We start from the raw sequence: 16835 nt of genomic DNA, 5'->3' as shown, positions 1-16835 counted from the left end.
AAGCAGTGTCTAAACCTACCGCCACAAAAGCCCCAGAAGGGCAACCACCCCTACCTACGACAACAGGGGATGAGATCAACAAGACTCCCACATCACTCTTAGGAGAGCCCACAATCTAGCCAGAGACTCTTTGCAAGCCCCATTTGTGTCAACAGAGTGCAGGAGACGGCCATGGCCTTGAACCAGCTACAGAGACACCAGAACCCAGACTTCTCACAAGAGACTCAAGAGATTCAGTTTATGGAGACAAGAGGGACCCTAGAAAGAGACAGACAATTAATAACACGCCTCCGATGAGACAACCATCGCAGACACATATATTTGACAGTTCTCCAGTAGAAGCCATGGAAAAGATAAGAAGAGCTGCTAAAGCAACATCCACAAGCATAAGAGACTCAAGGGGATACTCTCCAATGCCAAATAGATGGATGAGCGAGATCTCCAGCAAACCGTTGCAGGACTCTCCCCAAAAGAAAATAGATCCGATGACAATTCTTTCCACAGTGACATTGGCACCATTTGGAAAATTGTACGAATCTCTCAACGACTCGCTGAAAGACCAAAACACGCCCATAGCTATGATGCATACCAAGATAACTTTTTTAGAGGGATTTGTGACAGTCAAGCTAAGAAACCCGGACTGGGAGCAAGCATCTACTACAGATGAAGGTCAAAATACGGTGAAACCAAGCACCAAATTAAACAACAGAAAGCATTAGGCAAAGGCTACACAATCCCTACACACCCAAACAGAGGTCATAGGGGCTTCCACACCAAACCTTATACCGAAAGCACCGAACACTGCTCCACTGGCTGCATCAAGACCTCTTGCGAGACTCCAAAAAGAAGATCCGCACTCACTCATCACCTCCTTACCGATGTCCACACAGACAGGTCACTCTGGCGGCATTCAGCCAAACTCTAGCGACAAAAGAAGAAAAGGTGATGGCAAACAGAACGTGAACACAAGCACGAAACAGAAACCAACTTCAGCAATCTTCACCTTCACGGCAGACCACATTTTCCCTACATTCGACATCTTCTCGCATAAGGGTTCAACCCAAAAGGAAGCAAAGAAAAAGACTGTTCCAAGTCAAAGGAATACAACAAATGACCAAAGTGAGATATTAGAGGCCAGGAGAAGAGCAACCAATGCAAAATCAAGAGTTTACCACAAAACTACCGAACTTAACCATAACACCTTCACGTGGAAAAACTCCCCTCTCCTCCAGACTCAGAGTGATCAAGGAGATGAGGACCTACCATTAGAGGAGACATCACAGGAGTCCATCGACCTAATGAACCTGAGTCTATATACAGTTGAAGACTCCGAATCAGAGATTCCTGAAGCCCCACAACAAAAAAGGACAATACTGGAACTTGGAGACACTTGCTAGATGCCAAATGGAAACAAGAGGGTGTTTTTCGCAGGCACCAAGCATTCGCCACAACCTCTTCGGTCACAGGTCAGGGAAATCAAGACCAAAAGTACACAAGGAGGCTCAGATTCAACAGACCCTAAAGGACTAAAGCGGAGACACTCAGAGCGGGCGCAAGATTCATGCTCACCTAAGTCCTAAGCTAAAGGAAAAAACAGGAGTCAAGAGGTACGAAAGGACAAACCAGAAAAAGACGATGAGATCCACCACCACTTAAGTGGACGCAGGGAATCTAGTCGCCCACTCACCAAACCTAAAACACATTACAGGTCACGTGTCCATGACTCTAAGAAGGGCCTTAGCCCGGATCCTCAGATAGAAAAACCTTGGCTGGGTGACCAAAACAACAGTTATAAACCCATACCATCCCGAACGTTTAAGCTTCAAAGACGTCGAGAAGAGCGGGGCAACTGGACCCTGAATTACAAGGCGATTACAAACATATTTAAGCAAATCAAATCTGTTCAGTTCTCCTCGCCAAACATCATCGATACCCTGGAACCCAACCCAAATGGAAGAAAAGACAGCTCCTACTTACACATCAATTCGATCAAAGCTCAAAAACTCCTATGGAGCACGAAAGAAGATCTAAGCAAGCTTGGGTTAGATCTTAGCCTGGCAACCAAAGTGACGCCTAATAATGTCGAAAAAGCAACGAGGGAGAAGCTCCCCCATAGTCCACGATTAATATTGAGAAGAAGAAATACGAGTGGGCCGTACAATTCCTTATTGCTTAGACCAAGAAGACCTTCTGCAAGGCTGCCGCAAGGGCCTCCAGAGAGAACAAATCTATCTCGAGGAGAAAAAGAGAAAACTGCAGCAAAGGAAACCTGGACCAACAGGGCGCAGTCTCAGTTATGAGACCAGACAAAAGTAAAGCAACATCACTCATCGGATAGACATCACCGGAAAGAAGACAGTGCGGATAGATGTGACCGAGAAAATCACACAAGACGACCGAAAGCAGCTGGGATGCCAAAATCAAGAAAGGGTGGAATTTCAGAGGGCATACGCTCACCATTCCAAATAGAAACAACAGCGACTGTTTCAAGAGACAAATTAACAGGTTGAGAACAAAATAGCCATCACTTAAGGAAACTCGTGCTCTGTGGCACAAGAATACCACTCAGGGATCGGATATTACACCTACACTGTCACTGGGCTCTTAGAACACATGGGGTTTCTTCCATTTGACCACAAAATCTGATGTACATCTACCCAGCTTTGATGTACTATGTCTGCAGGAGACGTGGCTCATTCGAAAACCCTCTCTGGACGGATTTGAGCTTGCCCACTCCCTCGCCCGCAAGGGCCCCACAGGAAGACCACATTCACGACTAATAACAGTGATAAAATCAAGAAGCAGCTTGACCCTGATAAAAGTCATCAAAAGAACTGAATTCATTCTGGCATCTATCTTCAGTTGGGCCACTCCCTCTCCAAGCACGAAGAAAGAGACACAAGAAAAAATCTTACTCCTTAACATTTACTGGAACTCGCTGCGAATACCAAACAAAAAATTTCTGATGGAGCTAGAATCGACTATCGACTCTGCCTTAACTGAGGAGGACTTCAGACATATAGTGATCCCAGGAGACCTGAATTTCGACCTACTTGCACGTCAGGTTAATCCAAGAGGCCGAGCCGCGTTGTGGTCCAAACTAATTGAATCTAGAGATCTACACAACCTGCATCTCATAACTGATTCAAAGCTCAGTCACACTCCAACATGGGGGAGAAACGGGGAAGGAGCAGCCATAGACTATATTCACGTGTCCAGAAGTGTGCTAAAATATTTAATTTCTTTCAAAGTGACAAAAACAGCAAACAGTGATCACAACTTACTGTCCTATGAGTGGCCCACAAACAGAGAGGAAAAACGGGTAATGAACTCAACCCTAGAAGTCAACACCTATGGCACCCGTCTTCGCCTCCCTGACTCTGCTATCAACGCACTGGCGCAAGATTACGTAGCTCACACGATCCACAACAACTCAAGCTCTGGAAATATTGCAGACTATTCAACAGCCCTAGCAGTCTTTAAAACCACTGCAAAAAAAGGAGCTCAACGCTCAACTCCAAAAGTACACATCTTTAACAAACAACTGGTGGAGAGAAGAAAGCACATTAGAAAACTAAAAAGAGAAGCAAATAAATCAGGCTTCAAAACTCAAACAGAGGAACTAACCAAAGCAATCAAACAGTACCAATCCTGGCTGAAAGCCACCAAACATCAGAGAAACCAAGACAACGCAGAAACCATGCTTTGTATTATATGCAGCCAGAAAAAGAATGATTGCTGCTCGCTAATCAACTCCAAAGCAAAGAGTGACAACCAGTCACTAACCAACGCAGTGGGCGAATTGAGGTGGGTTAAACACTTTGAGCAACTGTATAAAGCCCCCGAGAAATCCTCAACACACTTACCATCAACAACAAAAGTAAAATGGAAGATCCCTACGGATCAAGAAACTGTCATCAGCAAGATCAAAAAACTCAATGGCTCCCATGCGGCGGGGCCGGACAGCATCACAAACTTCGATCTTAAGCAAAGGGCCAAAAGCTGGGCCAAGTTTGCTGGGGAAGTTTTCAAAAATTGCAACACAGTGGCAGCCATCCCACCGTCCTGGAAGAAGGCCATAGCTGTTCCAATTTTCAAAAAAGGCACAAGAGACAACCCAAGTCATTATTGACCCATAGCCTTACTAGATTCAATCAGGAAACTCTTCGCCTCATTCATTTGGGAAAGTTTCAAGGCTGGGCATCTTTGGGGAACATGAGCGACCCGTTACAAGCATTTTATTTTAAAAAACCTAGGAAGGCCAGCTAACATTCTAGCCATAAGCACCTTGAAGGCCGAAGTTATTGAGGGCCATCCCAAAATCTACATGCCGTTTATCGACCTGACAAAGGCCTTTTACTGTGTGAACAGAACACTTCTGTGGGAAAAACTGGAAAACAACCAATGCCCACCAGCAATCCTGAACCCCATCAAGGAACTGTACAGCAAAACATCAATGTGAGTACGATTGAACCAACAAGGCCTATTATCATCTTGGATAGAAACAAACCGAGGAGTGAAGCAAGGATGCCCCCTCTCTCCAGCTCTCTACAATGCATATATAGCAGATTACAAAGAACACAAGACCAAAGTTTGCATGTTCCCAGCAAAATTGGGAGAAGAGAAAATATCAAGAATGTTATATGCTGACGACATTATCTTGATGGATGAAATACCAATAGGCTTGCAAAGACAACTCACGAACCTTGACTCCTATCTGCAAGCAAACCACTTACAGATCAACCAAGAAAAAACTAAAATCTTGATCTTGGGAAAGGATACAAGAAAAAGAGAGAACTTTGCCTGGAAGGTACGAGAGGAGTTCTGGAGATCGGGAACAAGTTCAGATACCTTGTAGTCACACTGAACAAAAAACGCGAAAGAAATCCTGGTGTGCGAAATCCTTTTGAAAAAACCACATCTTCTCATAACACAGACTAGAATCCTATCCAACAAGTACGTCCGCTTCTCTTTGTCACCTGTCCTAACATTCTACAGGATGAAAGTTATCCCTACAATAACGTACAGCGTAGAAGCTATGCCTTACATTCCGGCATCCTTCTGGCAGAGAGTAGAAGGGCTGTACTGGCGTAAAGTACAAAGTCTACTACAGTCTACCCAAGTGGTGTTAATCAGGTGAGAATTAACACTACAATCACTGATCTCCATCGTAACACGGAATGAGCTCCTGCTCTATAGAAAGATGCTCCTACCACATCCACCATTGATAGTAAAAGCAATAGTGCAAGAAACCAGGGCAGGAACGTCTAAGATGCTCCTACTATGGGAGGAGAAAAACAAACAACGCCTTGACTGGGCAGGATGCACCCAGGATGACCTCATCAATAACCCAGGAAAAGTAAAGAGGCGAATGATGGAGAGAGACTGGATTCAAACATTGGATGAAGCTCAGCTAGTAAAATCTACAAAGGACGGGCCGGTTAACCCGGCTAGAGTCAATGGAACCAGAGCCTACCTACTAAAGTGCCCATCTAGGAAGCTCCGTGAAAACTTTTTGCATATCCGCTTGAACATTCTATACACAGATGAAATACTGGCCAGGTGGAAACAAGTAAATACCAGCCTTGTCAATTCTGCTCTCAACCAGACACGATCGAAACACTCAAGCATTTGCTTTGAAGATGCAGAGGGGTAGATGCAGCGCGCACCCTCCACTTGGGCCGCCTATTCAGCAATGCTTACTGCTTCGACGAAGAGGAGAGATGGAACAACTTGATGAATGGAGAAAACACCAGATGGAACATAGCCCTGGCAGGATTCTACGAAGACCTAGTTCTATTGAAACTCCCGGACCGTGAACAAATAAACCCTACAACCGGAGGCAAACAAATCTCTTCTTGAAATGACAGAAGCTGGCATGATCAGGATTAACAGTTTTGACTGCAAACTGTGTGATGGATTTTCAAAGAGGAATCCTGTAATCCTGTAAAAATTGTTTCTTTTTAACAATTGAATCAAGTAAAAAAAAAGAAAAAAAAATACTCCGTTAACTCTGATTCAGATTTAAGAAACGTAATATAACTAAATAAGGCATCTGGTCCCCCCAACAACCATTACTCTACCAGACTGTTTGGTTTTTGTATGCATGTGCTACCTTAAGATCTGTTAGTTGTCCTAAACACATCCTTACTTTCTGGCTCAGTGCCAAAGGAATTGAACAGGGGTACCGAGAAGACATTTCTTTAGAAAACATACTTTGACCCTGATGTTCCTTCGAGGTTCAGACCCATCTCCCATCTGCCATACCTGGTAAAATTATTGAAAAAAAAACACTTGGAAAAAACACACAAATGAAGATGTTGCTAAAATGCACCAGCTGTTGCATAGTCACCCTGTAGGTTTCTGCCAGGGCGTGGGTACAGAAGCATCACTGGTTGGGAGTATTGGTTGGCATAACTGTATTAAAAGCAGATTTATCATTCACTTTCGATACAGTCGAACAAGGGCTTCTTCTGAATTATCTATGTCATCAGGGTGTTCATGGCATGGTCTATACTTTCTTTTTAAATGATACAGAACAGTCAGTGGACATGGCCCATTCAAATTAATTTTGTTAGCTCACTCTATAGTACCCCACAAAGTTCAACCATGTCAACCTTTTTGTTCAACTTTTATGTTTCCCTGTTGACAGAGCTGGTGGAATCTTTAGGCCTGTGCTGTTACACAAATACTAACGGTGCATAAATAATCCTCTAGATTACCAGCCAATTCCACCTCCAAATAAAGAATATTCAATCCTACCTCTCTGCCATTGATAATTGGATCTGTATGAACAGATTGCAAATAAATGGTTTGAGAGCTGAGGTATTAATTCCTTTGGATGAAGCCCACTTTGATCAGAAGATGTCTGGCCTTCTTGCTTGCGTACTTGCCAGAGACTCTCCGAAGAGGTAAACAATCTAGATGTCAAAATGGACACCACAACCTCTCAATCTTCTCCTACAACCTCTGAGACACGAACTGGCTTGTTACAAAGCACGCTTCTTTGCAGCTTCTTTAAATACTTCTCTCCTTCAGCACAAGTTACCATGGACAATGCATTTGTTTCTTCAGGTCTAGATAATTGCCATGCACTCTAAATGAGTCTACTGAAATGCCTTTCCCAGAATACATTGGTTACCTCTGAAACAGAGAATAATGCATACAAAGTTGTGTATGGGTCACAAGGCCAGACTGTGGAGCTCAGTTCCTGTACATATTAGATCTGCTCTGATCTTCAGAAATTCCATTAACAAACATAAACTTGGTGTTTTCTGTTTGGGAGAAGAGCGTATCTTTTTTTTTGTTGGTCTACAGGCCACTATGGATTTCATTGAATTAAGCTGTTTCAGTGCCAAGGCACCTTTGTGGTGTATGTACTCCGCTTTATAAATATGATGAATAGAAATAGAAGTGACACTCAAAAGCATGGAACTAGGAGGCAAGGAAGGTAGGTTAGATAGCTGCTGCCATTATAGAGAATAACGAGTCAGCAGGAGACTCTATGGAGGTGCCGCCGAGCCCTGTGCATGGAAGGAGTTTAGATATAATAATGTGACTTCAAATCTTAATGTTCAGCCTTTTTCAGTTTCAGCTGTGTGCATGATAAAGAAGAACTCAAGTCCAGCTTTTATGAAGCGGCAGCCCTCCCTTGGAAACTCCCAATTTCACTTGCAATATATTTCAATGTCATAATGATTAGAGGGACAACTCACTTGACAAAGATAGGAATCTAAATGGCTAGATGCTTTCTTACTGTATTATTACGTTCAACAAAAAATTGATATTGCTAAATCATGATTTGCATAATTTCCATTCTGGAATGGATTTACACTGGGTGTGTACCTTCTTTTGCTAGGAATGACCCCCATCTCTTCACTGTCCCCCTCCAGCATTGCTCTCCTCGCTTGCCACCACTCGTCGTCAGAGGCATTGGTTACATGAAGGATGTCGCCGTACTTGAAGCTGAGCCCTTGGCTTGGAAGGCCGCTGTCTTTACTTTTGTCGTAATCAAACATGGCTCTGCAAACATCAAAAACAGAAAAAAGGTGTCAGAAATCCTGAAAATTGAAATGCCTTGAGATTTGATTCTGTTTGTCTGACCTTTTTTTTTAACTCAATAGGTCGATGAAACAATTGGCCAATACTTAATATGTCCAAATCGATTAAGCTCAGAGAAACAGCGTTTAAAGGAAGTCCTATTATTAACTTCATTAAAAATATTTTTAGATAGCCTTAAAAAGCAAACACTTGAAATATTACATTAACAAGTGGATAGGTCTAGGCATAGCGTAATCTCTCTCATGGAAGATTTGGTGCTTGGACCTGGTCTCCGTACACCTCCCGGACGCCTCACACCTTCATCCTTCCAAGGACATAAACTGTGGGGGTCATTCCAAGTTTGGAGGCAGCCATGGTGCTATGGCTGCCTCCAAACCCGGCTCTGGGTCTGATCTGACTGAATGGGGACTTACCAGGTCATTCCGACCTTGGAGGACCCGGTAAGTCCCCATTCAGTAAACCATTCCCCATTTGAGCCCCGATAGGGCTCAATGGGAATGGGGAAGGCGCTAATAACGGGCCCGTTATTAGCTCCAAGGTCCCTTAACGGGAACCGCAGAGAACGGGTGGTCAGACCAGCCGTTCATGCTGGGACCCGCTAAGGGACCTTGGAATAGGGCGGTAAGGGTTTACCGGCACCGGCATCCTTACCGGTGCCCGTAAACCCTTAGCGCCCAACTGTGTGCTTCAAATGTGGGTAATTTAAAAAAATGCTATGTACTATAATCTGTAGATCAAGAATCGATGCTAAAAAGAAATAAGTCTTCAAAATGATACGTGTAATTTGCAATATCTTTCTGGATATCAGATACATCTTGACTGCAGCCATGATTACCGTCACAGCATTTCTGTTCAATTCAGGAAGTCGTTCCAAATTTTGTGGAACCCAAGTAGCCTACTCTAACCTTGTCAAGATCTGAGTATTCTAATGTGGGTAATAAAGATGCTAATTAATAAAACCTGTTTCTAAGTATTCTAACATTTCTGTTATGCAACACTATATAACACACCAGATATTATTATGATACAATAAATTACAGCCCACATGAAAAATACCTTGCCTTAGCGTCCTAATGAATGACATTACTAGGATATTTCCATGAACAATACCAACTCCATACTATTTGCGTTTGTTGACAGAACCTTGTTCCCATAAGCAAAGGGTAATCAAATAATACATTTGTATTCTGGAAGCACAGCATCTTCCAAAATGCAGCTCTTGAATCTAAAGGCGCTAACTTAGCTTTGATCCTACCAGCCAAGTATACATGTGATTCATTGGTGCAGCATCATGTACTGTGAAGCACTGTGAGGATCCTATGAATTGTCCTTTTGGATATTAGGATAACAGATAACTGAGTTAACCAGCGCAAGTTAACAGAGTGCCATTAATGAGGGCAACATGGCTTAACCCTGTAAAAATGTATTTATTTATTGTTTGCTTGTTAGCAGCTTATACCGGAAGTAAATACTGGGCTGGCTGGCCTTTCCCACTGAACTGAGACAAGCCTGACAACGTGGGCATAAGTTAATTTAATGTACTATCCCAATTATTCAGGGAGCTTATGGTGATGGGTGCTTCATTTTGTTGATGTGTTCACAATCTAAGCGTAACATGCTCAGAGCACACACCAGTTTACAAAAAAGCACAATAAAACATGACCGCTATATGAAATAGAAAGAAAGCTCATTGAAAGCAAAACATTCCTCTTTCTATTTCTATGGCTCAGGAACACGAGGTCTGTGAGGAGCGTTGCATACAGAGTTTGAGGATAAGGAAATCTACCAGAGGACGGAATGTGGGGTGAAATATAGCCCCTGAATGCCAGGAAAAAAGAGGCCAGAGTGATTTGTGGAATCCAATTGAAGTATAAGGCCAGCACAGAAATGGTGATGTCTGGCATGCGACATATTGAACCAGAAATAGGCCTAACTCTCAAAGCAAAGAAAGTGGGCTTAAATCCCAAAGGTGCAAAGATATGGGCAATGCATTTCAGCAAGAAAAAGAGAGACATGTGGTTGACAATGCTGTTTTACTCAATCCAAGGGTAGCTGCACTTGTACGTAAAGAGACAACAGTGCGTACATTATCTTCAATGTAATACCAGATTGTGCTCCAGTCCTCTAAAGTGAAACCAAGCTCATTGCAATTATAAGAAATAAAATAACTTCCCTTTTCCCTCATCCAAATGGCAGTATGCTAAGAGAAGTGCTCACTAGACTTTCAGAGTGTGAATATGGTTTTCTCATATAACTGCCCTATACATATGGACAATCCAGAAGTGATACTCAAGTATTTTGCAACTGTGAGATTAAAGAAGTACATTACATATGGATAAATGGCCCAGGTGCATTATTAAATGTCATGTGAAATGGACTGTGTGTGAGTTTAAAAGCCATTGCTTGCAGAATGTTACATGCAGCCGGTCATTTCTCCTAAAGATGAAACCTAACCTCCAAGGCCTTTCCTCTGCTGTCCTGGAGAGGGAGGTCTGGTTGTCGACCATCAATTTGGGCCCTTGCTTAAAAATATAGAAGGAAATACACTGCTTAGATTTAAACCACAGTGGAAACAGATAAGGCCATGCCTGTTCTTTCAGCAGAAGTGACCTTGAGGTCACAATTCCCACATAGTATCCATTAGTGTTGCAGGGCCACTACAAGGCCAAGAAGGGAGGGACAAACATAAACATGAGCCAACCTCTGGTTGATCACATGAAATTTAAGAGAACAAAGGAAAAGGCTGGAGTTTAGTTAATAGAAAAACACATATAATTGCATAAAAAGGGCAGCGTATATGCCACAACGGTCATCACAGACTTTTATTAGAGATGACCGTAACCCCATTTGAACCATGCCAAAACGATGTTGGTGTGATAAACATAACTAAAGTTATTAATACAAATTTGATTTGGGCCTTCCCTTGATTCGGAGAGATTTGAAAGTTGGTGCAAGGGTGAAAGACAAAATTAACGTGGGAACTATGACGTGGCATATTTTTCACTGATACGGCTCCTGAGTAAATGATTTTTTTTTTATCTCTGCATAGGAAGGGTGTGCCGACTTCAGACAAGCCTCATCTTATTTGCCTTAAAATGTAGTTCTTAAAATTATATCCATGCATATAAATATTTGAAAAATTAGGGTACTTACCATGTTGTTAGATTTTTAGAGTTGAAACAGGCTGAACCCACATGTCAGTTTGGGTTGACAAAGCTTTCTCCTCCCACAGCTTTCCTAACTCACACCCCTCATCTGCTTGTCCTATTTGCACAAAGGTGGGAGGTGAGTAGAGAAAACCAACCAATCTCTTTTGTGAGAATTATGACAAGTTTGTGATGTAATTTTCCCTATAAGTAGACCAGTTTGCATTGGAACTGGGTTTTTTCACTTATTCTGGGAGGTAACCTGCTGCTGAACTCTTGTGAGAAACCTCCAAGCAGAGAGGCCCCACATCTTGCATTGGAGACAGTAACCAGGAGACATAGAAGCTGACTGGAACCCCTTCGAGGAGCCATTGGAGACCATCCTTGACTGACACCCTTGTTGTCCCAGAGGTGCCCTGCTGTTCCCTGATGTTCATTACAAGGCCTCTCCTGTAAGTAAAAATATCCCTAAAGCCATAGATTTTGTAGGACCTACATATTTTTCAAACATTGTTTTAGTCATTTCCCCATAGCAAAAAACCTTTTTGTCTGTGTAGATCCTTAGCATATTTAATTAAAGTAAATCAATCCATTCCCTTATAGAAATCACAGGATGTGTTTTGTTGGACTTTGAAACTAACAAGCTCTCCAAGTCTGTTTTGAGCCAGTATAGACTTAAAGATTTGCCAAAAGAATGAATCCCAAAACCCTGTTTCCACACGTGAGTGTGTAGGGTGCATAACGAAATTCCCCATTCATTCCCATCATTTTAAATCAGAAGTGTGAAGCCTGGTATTTCCATTGCATGTGTGGCAAACAAAATGAAACTGCACCTTTGTTCCCATTGTGCTCTGACCAAAACCACAAAGCCCTGCCTGTTCTTTTAGGTGTGGCAAATCAAATGTTCCCATTGCTTTTCTTTCCCTCGTATTGGATCTGTGGTAATAAGTATAAAAAAGATTGTGCCTGTTGAATCCATTTTTCCAAAGAGTGCATTTTATCAGATCTCAAAATGATTGTCCCATTGTGTTACCACTCTCTGCCACTGGCCTTCAATTCAGAGGAGTTAAGTCGAATTGATGTTTGGGTTGTGGGGGTTGCTGGGAGAAAAAGTATTATAACCAAATCAGCAACCACTGTTTGTCTTGAATTGTTCTTTTTCTGCATTGGTGTGTGATTTGAAAAAAAAAAATGTGAGCCCGACAGCTCGTCGACTCCAACGGCGCAAGCAACAAAAAGGGGGTGGAGTAGGTTTTTTTTTTCCAGTTCCCCCTCCTCCGCAACAGCCTCTGAGGGAAAGCAGACATGACACGCCCCTCCGGTTCTACGTGTCTCCAGGCTTGCTCTCCATGCACAGTTCTGGAGCCAGAATTTTGCGGACCACCGGATCCTCTCTGTAGTATCCATGGGGTACCGCCTACGCTTCCCAGCCACTCCTCCCCTCCACTCCCTCAAGTTGGAACAGCAATTCTTCTGACGGAGATCTGGTCGCTCGTAGTGAGCCAGGATGTGGATTAAGTCCCAGCCTCCCAGCGAGGCTTGGGCTTTTACTCCAGGATTTTTGCCATTCAGAAAAAGAACAAGGCGGGCCTGAGAGTTGTGCTGGACCTTTCCACCCTCAACCTCTTCTTACCTCTACACAAATTCAAGATGGTTACACCAGCTTTTATAGTGGAGACATTGTGCAAGGGAAACTGGATGTGCTCCCTGGACCTGAAGGACGCATATACGGGTGAAGTATGTGGATGGAACGTGTGAAGTATGTGGATGGAACGGGTGAAGTATGTGGATGGAACGGGTGGAACAGGTGCAACAGGTGAAATGGATGAAATGAAAGTTCTGTGTGGACGAAACGGGTGAAGTGAGTAAAATAGATAAAGAAAGTGGAAGATGAAGTATGTAGATGGAAAGGGTGAAATGGGTAGAAGCGGTGAAGTGGGTGGACCCGGAAAAGTGGATGGTACCAGTGATGAGGGTGAAGTGGGTGGAACAGGTGAAGTGGGTGAAACAGGTGAAGTGGGTGGAACGGAAGAAGTGTATAGATGAAACGGGTAAAGAGGGTGAAACGGATGAAGTGGGTGGATGAACGGATGACGTATGTGGATGAACGGACGAAACTGGGTATGTGAAACGGGTCAGGAAGGTGGATGGAGGATGCATAGAGAACAGATAACGTGGAAACGAGCAGACCGGATGATGAAGCGATAGCATGTACAGATCGGACAAAGTGCATTGATTAGAAGGAATACATAGAACTGATAACACTGATTGTTTGCTTAGAACTGAGCGAGTACATACAACGGATGGAATGCACGGAACAGACAGAACTCGTAGTGGACACTTAAAAAAAAAAGATTCAAGAGCATGGAACAATCTGTAGTGCATAAAACAACCGAAGTGCATAGAATGGCTGGAGTGCATAGAATGGCTGGAGTGCATAGAATGGCTGGAGTGCATAGATTGGTGGAAATGCATGGAACGTTTTTGCAGTGCACAGAATGGCTGAAGTGCATGGAACTACTGGAGTGTGCTCGACCTCAATATATAAACCATCTTATCATATCTCCATGCTTACTCTCTCCTTTACACCACCACTCAACTAGAACACAGCGATACTATGACACCATTTGGTATAACTGTTCTCATACCATCACTTGCCTCAATACTCCCCATCATCCTTTCTAAAACACCGCTGGTTACACACCCTCCAGCCTATGCGTTCTCCTCAGGCTTAACACAGCCAGCATCGGTCTGGATAACAACCTGCCAGAACGAACACATACTCTTCATCTCCCAACCACCACACCTACCGCTAAGAAGCAGCTATCACAGGAGCGCTATACCGCTGCACACATATCCGGTGCTCATACGCACCTTATGACTCTATCTCTACTGGCTTGAACTTCGGTTCCTGGGGCGTTCAACCTACCAGCGCCTTGAGTTCATACCAATGGTTCATAAGGCGCTATATAAATGCAAAATAACATAACATAACAGGTGTCTATATTAAGGAGGGAGTGAGCCGGGCGAGGACTCGTAAATGGTGGTCTGTGGGATGTGAATGTGTGAGAGACGCTGATAGGCAGAAGGGAACACAGGCTATTATTGTTGAATTCATCCTGCATTCCTGTTCACCTGATTGGCTGCAGCCTCTCCCCCAGGTGCTAGTTGTATTAGGATTATTATTTTCTAGATATCTCTTGTCTGAGACAAAGCGGCTTTTCTTTACCTTTTTGGTAACTTTGCGAATGCTGTCTCCACTCCCTCCACTCCCTCCACTTCAGGCTGCACGGTGCCTACTCAATGTGCCTTAGATACTTCTTGGAGCTGCTCCGATGTCAGCGGAGCTGATAATGTAAAGGATGCCATCTCAGGTGAGGCTTCACCCTAACGGCACCGCATCTCATATATCTCATCCCTAATCCTCTGCAGGTGCTGCTGCTCATCAACAATGGGGTGCCAAGTCTCTGGCTCCAGCTCTGAATACACCATCTGCCAGTGCTCACAGCATCTTGGGCTGTGACCTACAAATAGCTTCCATTAATTATTAGAGACATTTATCATGGCAACCTGGAAGTGGATGACCTTGGAATTGGAGCACTCGTGTATGGCTCTTCATTAAAAAACTAGAACCTGTCAGTGCATTAGACTAGTGAAGGGTAAGTAAAGTTAGAAAAGAGGGCGCTAGTATGATTTAGGATCAAGAAAGATCTCTTTTAGTGCATTTATCAACCCTCGGGATCCCCAGTCCCACTATCAAATGATGTCTTTCACATGCATTTTTCCCCAGTGAAGTCTCTGGTGGTTTGGACTGTGGACACTCAAAAAATGGGGGCAGTTAACATAGATTTATACAACAGACAGTTTCACAGTGCAAAGCCATGGTAAACAAGCGATGTACGTTTGTATGGTACCCATGTTATGTAAGGGAAACAAGCTAAATGAAGGTTTAGCTCACAGTACCACAGTGAGATCACTTCACAATTTCAGGGACCAAAGATGCATATATAAGCGTTCACACAGTATCCGCTAATGCAGTGAGGCAGTGTTTAGTTTCCCTGAAAGATTTACTGGACAATCGATGTGCATAAGAAAACCTTATTCTCTCCTGCTTATCACTGTTCCATCATGCATTTTAAGTGTTTCAAATAAGGCTAACTGCATTAAGCCACAGTGCAAAGGACATCTCTCTCTCTCTCTCTCTCTCTCTCTCTCTCTCTCTCTCTCTGTCTCTCTCTCTCTGGCTCTCTCTTTCTGTTTCTCTCTCTCTCTTTCTGTCTATCTGTCCTTCTATCTTAAGCTGTTGATTATTTGAAAAGAGAGGTCGAAACGTCTCCCATCATCACTATCATTCAGAAAAAAATACACTGCAGGAGGGATATATAATAAAGACACCCCTCGCACCCCAATGGAGTGACAGATGTCATAGCATTTTTTTTTCACATCCACATCTTTTGACAGTCTTCGTCTACTTCTCCTTGGGATGGGTCCTCAAGGGCCGGAACCAGCGATTTCCATCTGGAGAGATGATGTTCGCCGTTAGTCACCCTTGTCAGTCATGCTCCCCCTCTAAAGCTCGTCCCAATTTCCAGTCTCCCTAACATATTGAAGGATGAACAATTCAGATATTCCCCTCAATGCCACCCCAATGCTACTCTTCCTGGCTATTAGCAGTTCGCTCTGAAGTCTGAACTTTTTCGCATCCCATCATGTAACCATTTCTGGGATTTTGTATGCCTCACATGCAGAAGTGATTCCACCCATCTTAAACTTCCATACTTTCACCCCTGTATGTTCCACTCTCAGCTTATTCAAGATGGTTTCCTCTGAGTGTCAACTCTGCATACTCCCCACATCTCTGACACTGAACCTTCATTTGTACCGCATACAAGTGCCTTCCTCCCTTTCCTACTTGCATCCCATCTGCTTGATCATTCTCCCTGAACTCAGTTTTTCACAATGGCCTGAACCTCAGCCACACTTATGGGGATCTCTATAGCCACAACATCCCTGGTTGTGTCCTCATACAAAGCCCTGTCCACCAATTCATTACCCAATATCCCACAATGACTGGGGGATCAATGCCAACACAATCCCCATCCCTCCCACTGTGCATTTCTCCATAAGCTGTCTAATATGCAACATTATATCTTTTCTATCGCCGTTCCCATCCTTTATAGCTTGGAACACACCCAGAGAGTCCACAAATAACACTACTTTAGCCAGACATTTCTCCATAGCTCTAACCACTGCCATATTCACTCACATCAATTCTACCGTGCCTATGGAGACATTGTGATAGCCTCTATGTTTTAAACTCCTCTTCCTCCTTAACATAGTAAGCCATATCTACTTGGAGCCTGTTAGGGTCCCTGATTCATTGGTATACACTTGTACACCTACTTTACTGTGGGGTGAAATAGCCCTGGATGCCATAAGTAAAAGGCCAGAGTCAGTGGAGGACATGTCCCTAAGTGAAAAGGCTTGCCCTAAAATTATGTGGAAACAAGGCCTAGCAAATCAAAGCAAGAAGGAGTAAAATTGGGCCTCAAAATCTGAAGATACTTAAAATTGCCAACTGCTTGGCATAAGGGAAAGACATATGGCAAGGTTTGACAAACTATGGGA

General features: G+C 43.4%; 1 protein-coding gene across 8 annotated transcripts in view; it reads right to left on the bottom strand.

Moving 5' to 3' along the window:
- DLG2 (discs large MAGUK scaffold protein 2) overlaps window positions 1–16835 on the bottom strand; it is a 5493568-nt gene that overhangs the window by 552722 nt on the left and 4924011 nt on the right. For all 8 annotated transcript variants that reach the window (XM_069639853.1, XM_069639851.1, XM_069639850.1 and 5 more), the window contains one exon: window positions 7846–8022. In XM_069639853.1, the coding sequence (XP_069495954.1) occupies window positions 7846–8022 (177 nt within the window). The remainder of the gene's footprint in view (window positions 1–7845; window positions 8023–16835) is intronic.

This window comes from Ambystoma mexicanum, chromosome 7q, assembly GCF_040938575.1.
Source record: "Ambystoma mexicanum isolate Mex_15411 chromosome 7q, UKY_AmexF1_1, whole genome shotgun sequence".
NCBI lineage: Eukaryota > Metazoa > Chordata > Amphibia > Caudata > Ambystomatidae > Ambystoma > Ambystoma mexicanum.
The sequence above is the reverse complement of the archived record's forward strand: the minus strand, read 5'-3'. Positions and strand labels throughout refer to the sequence as shown.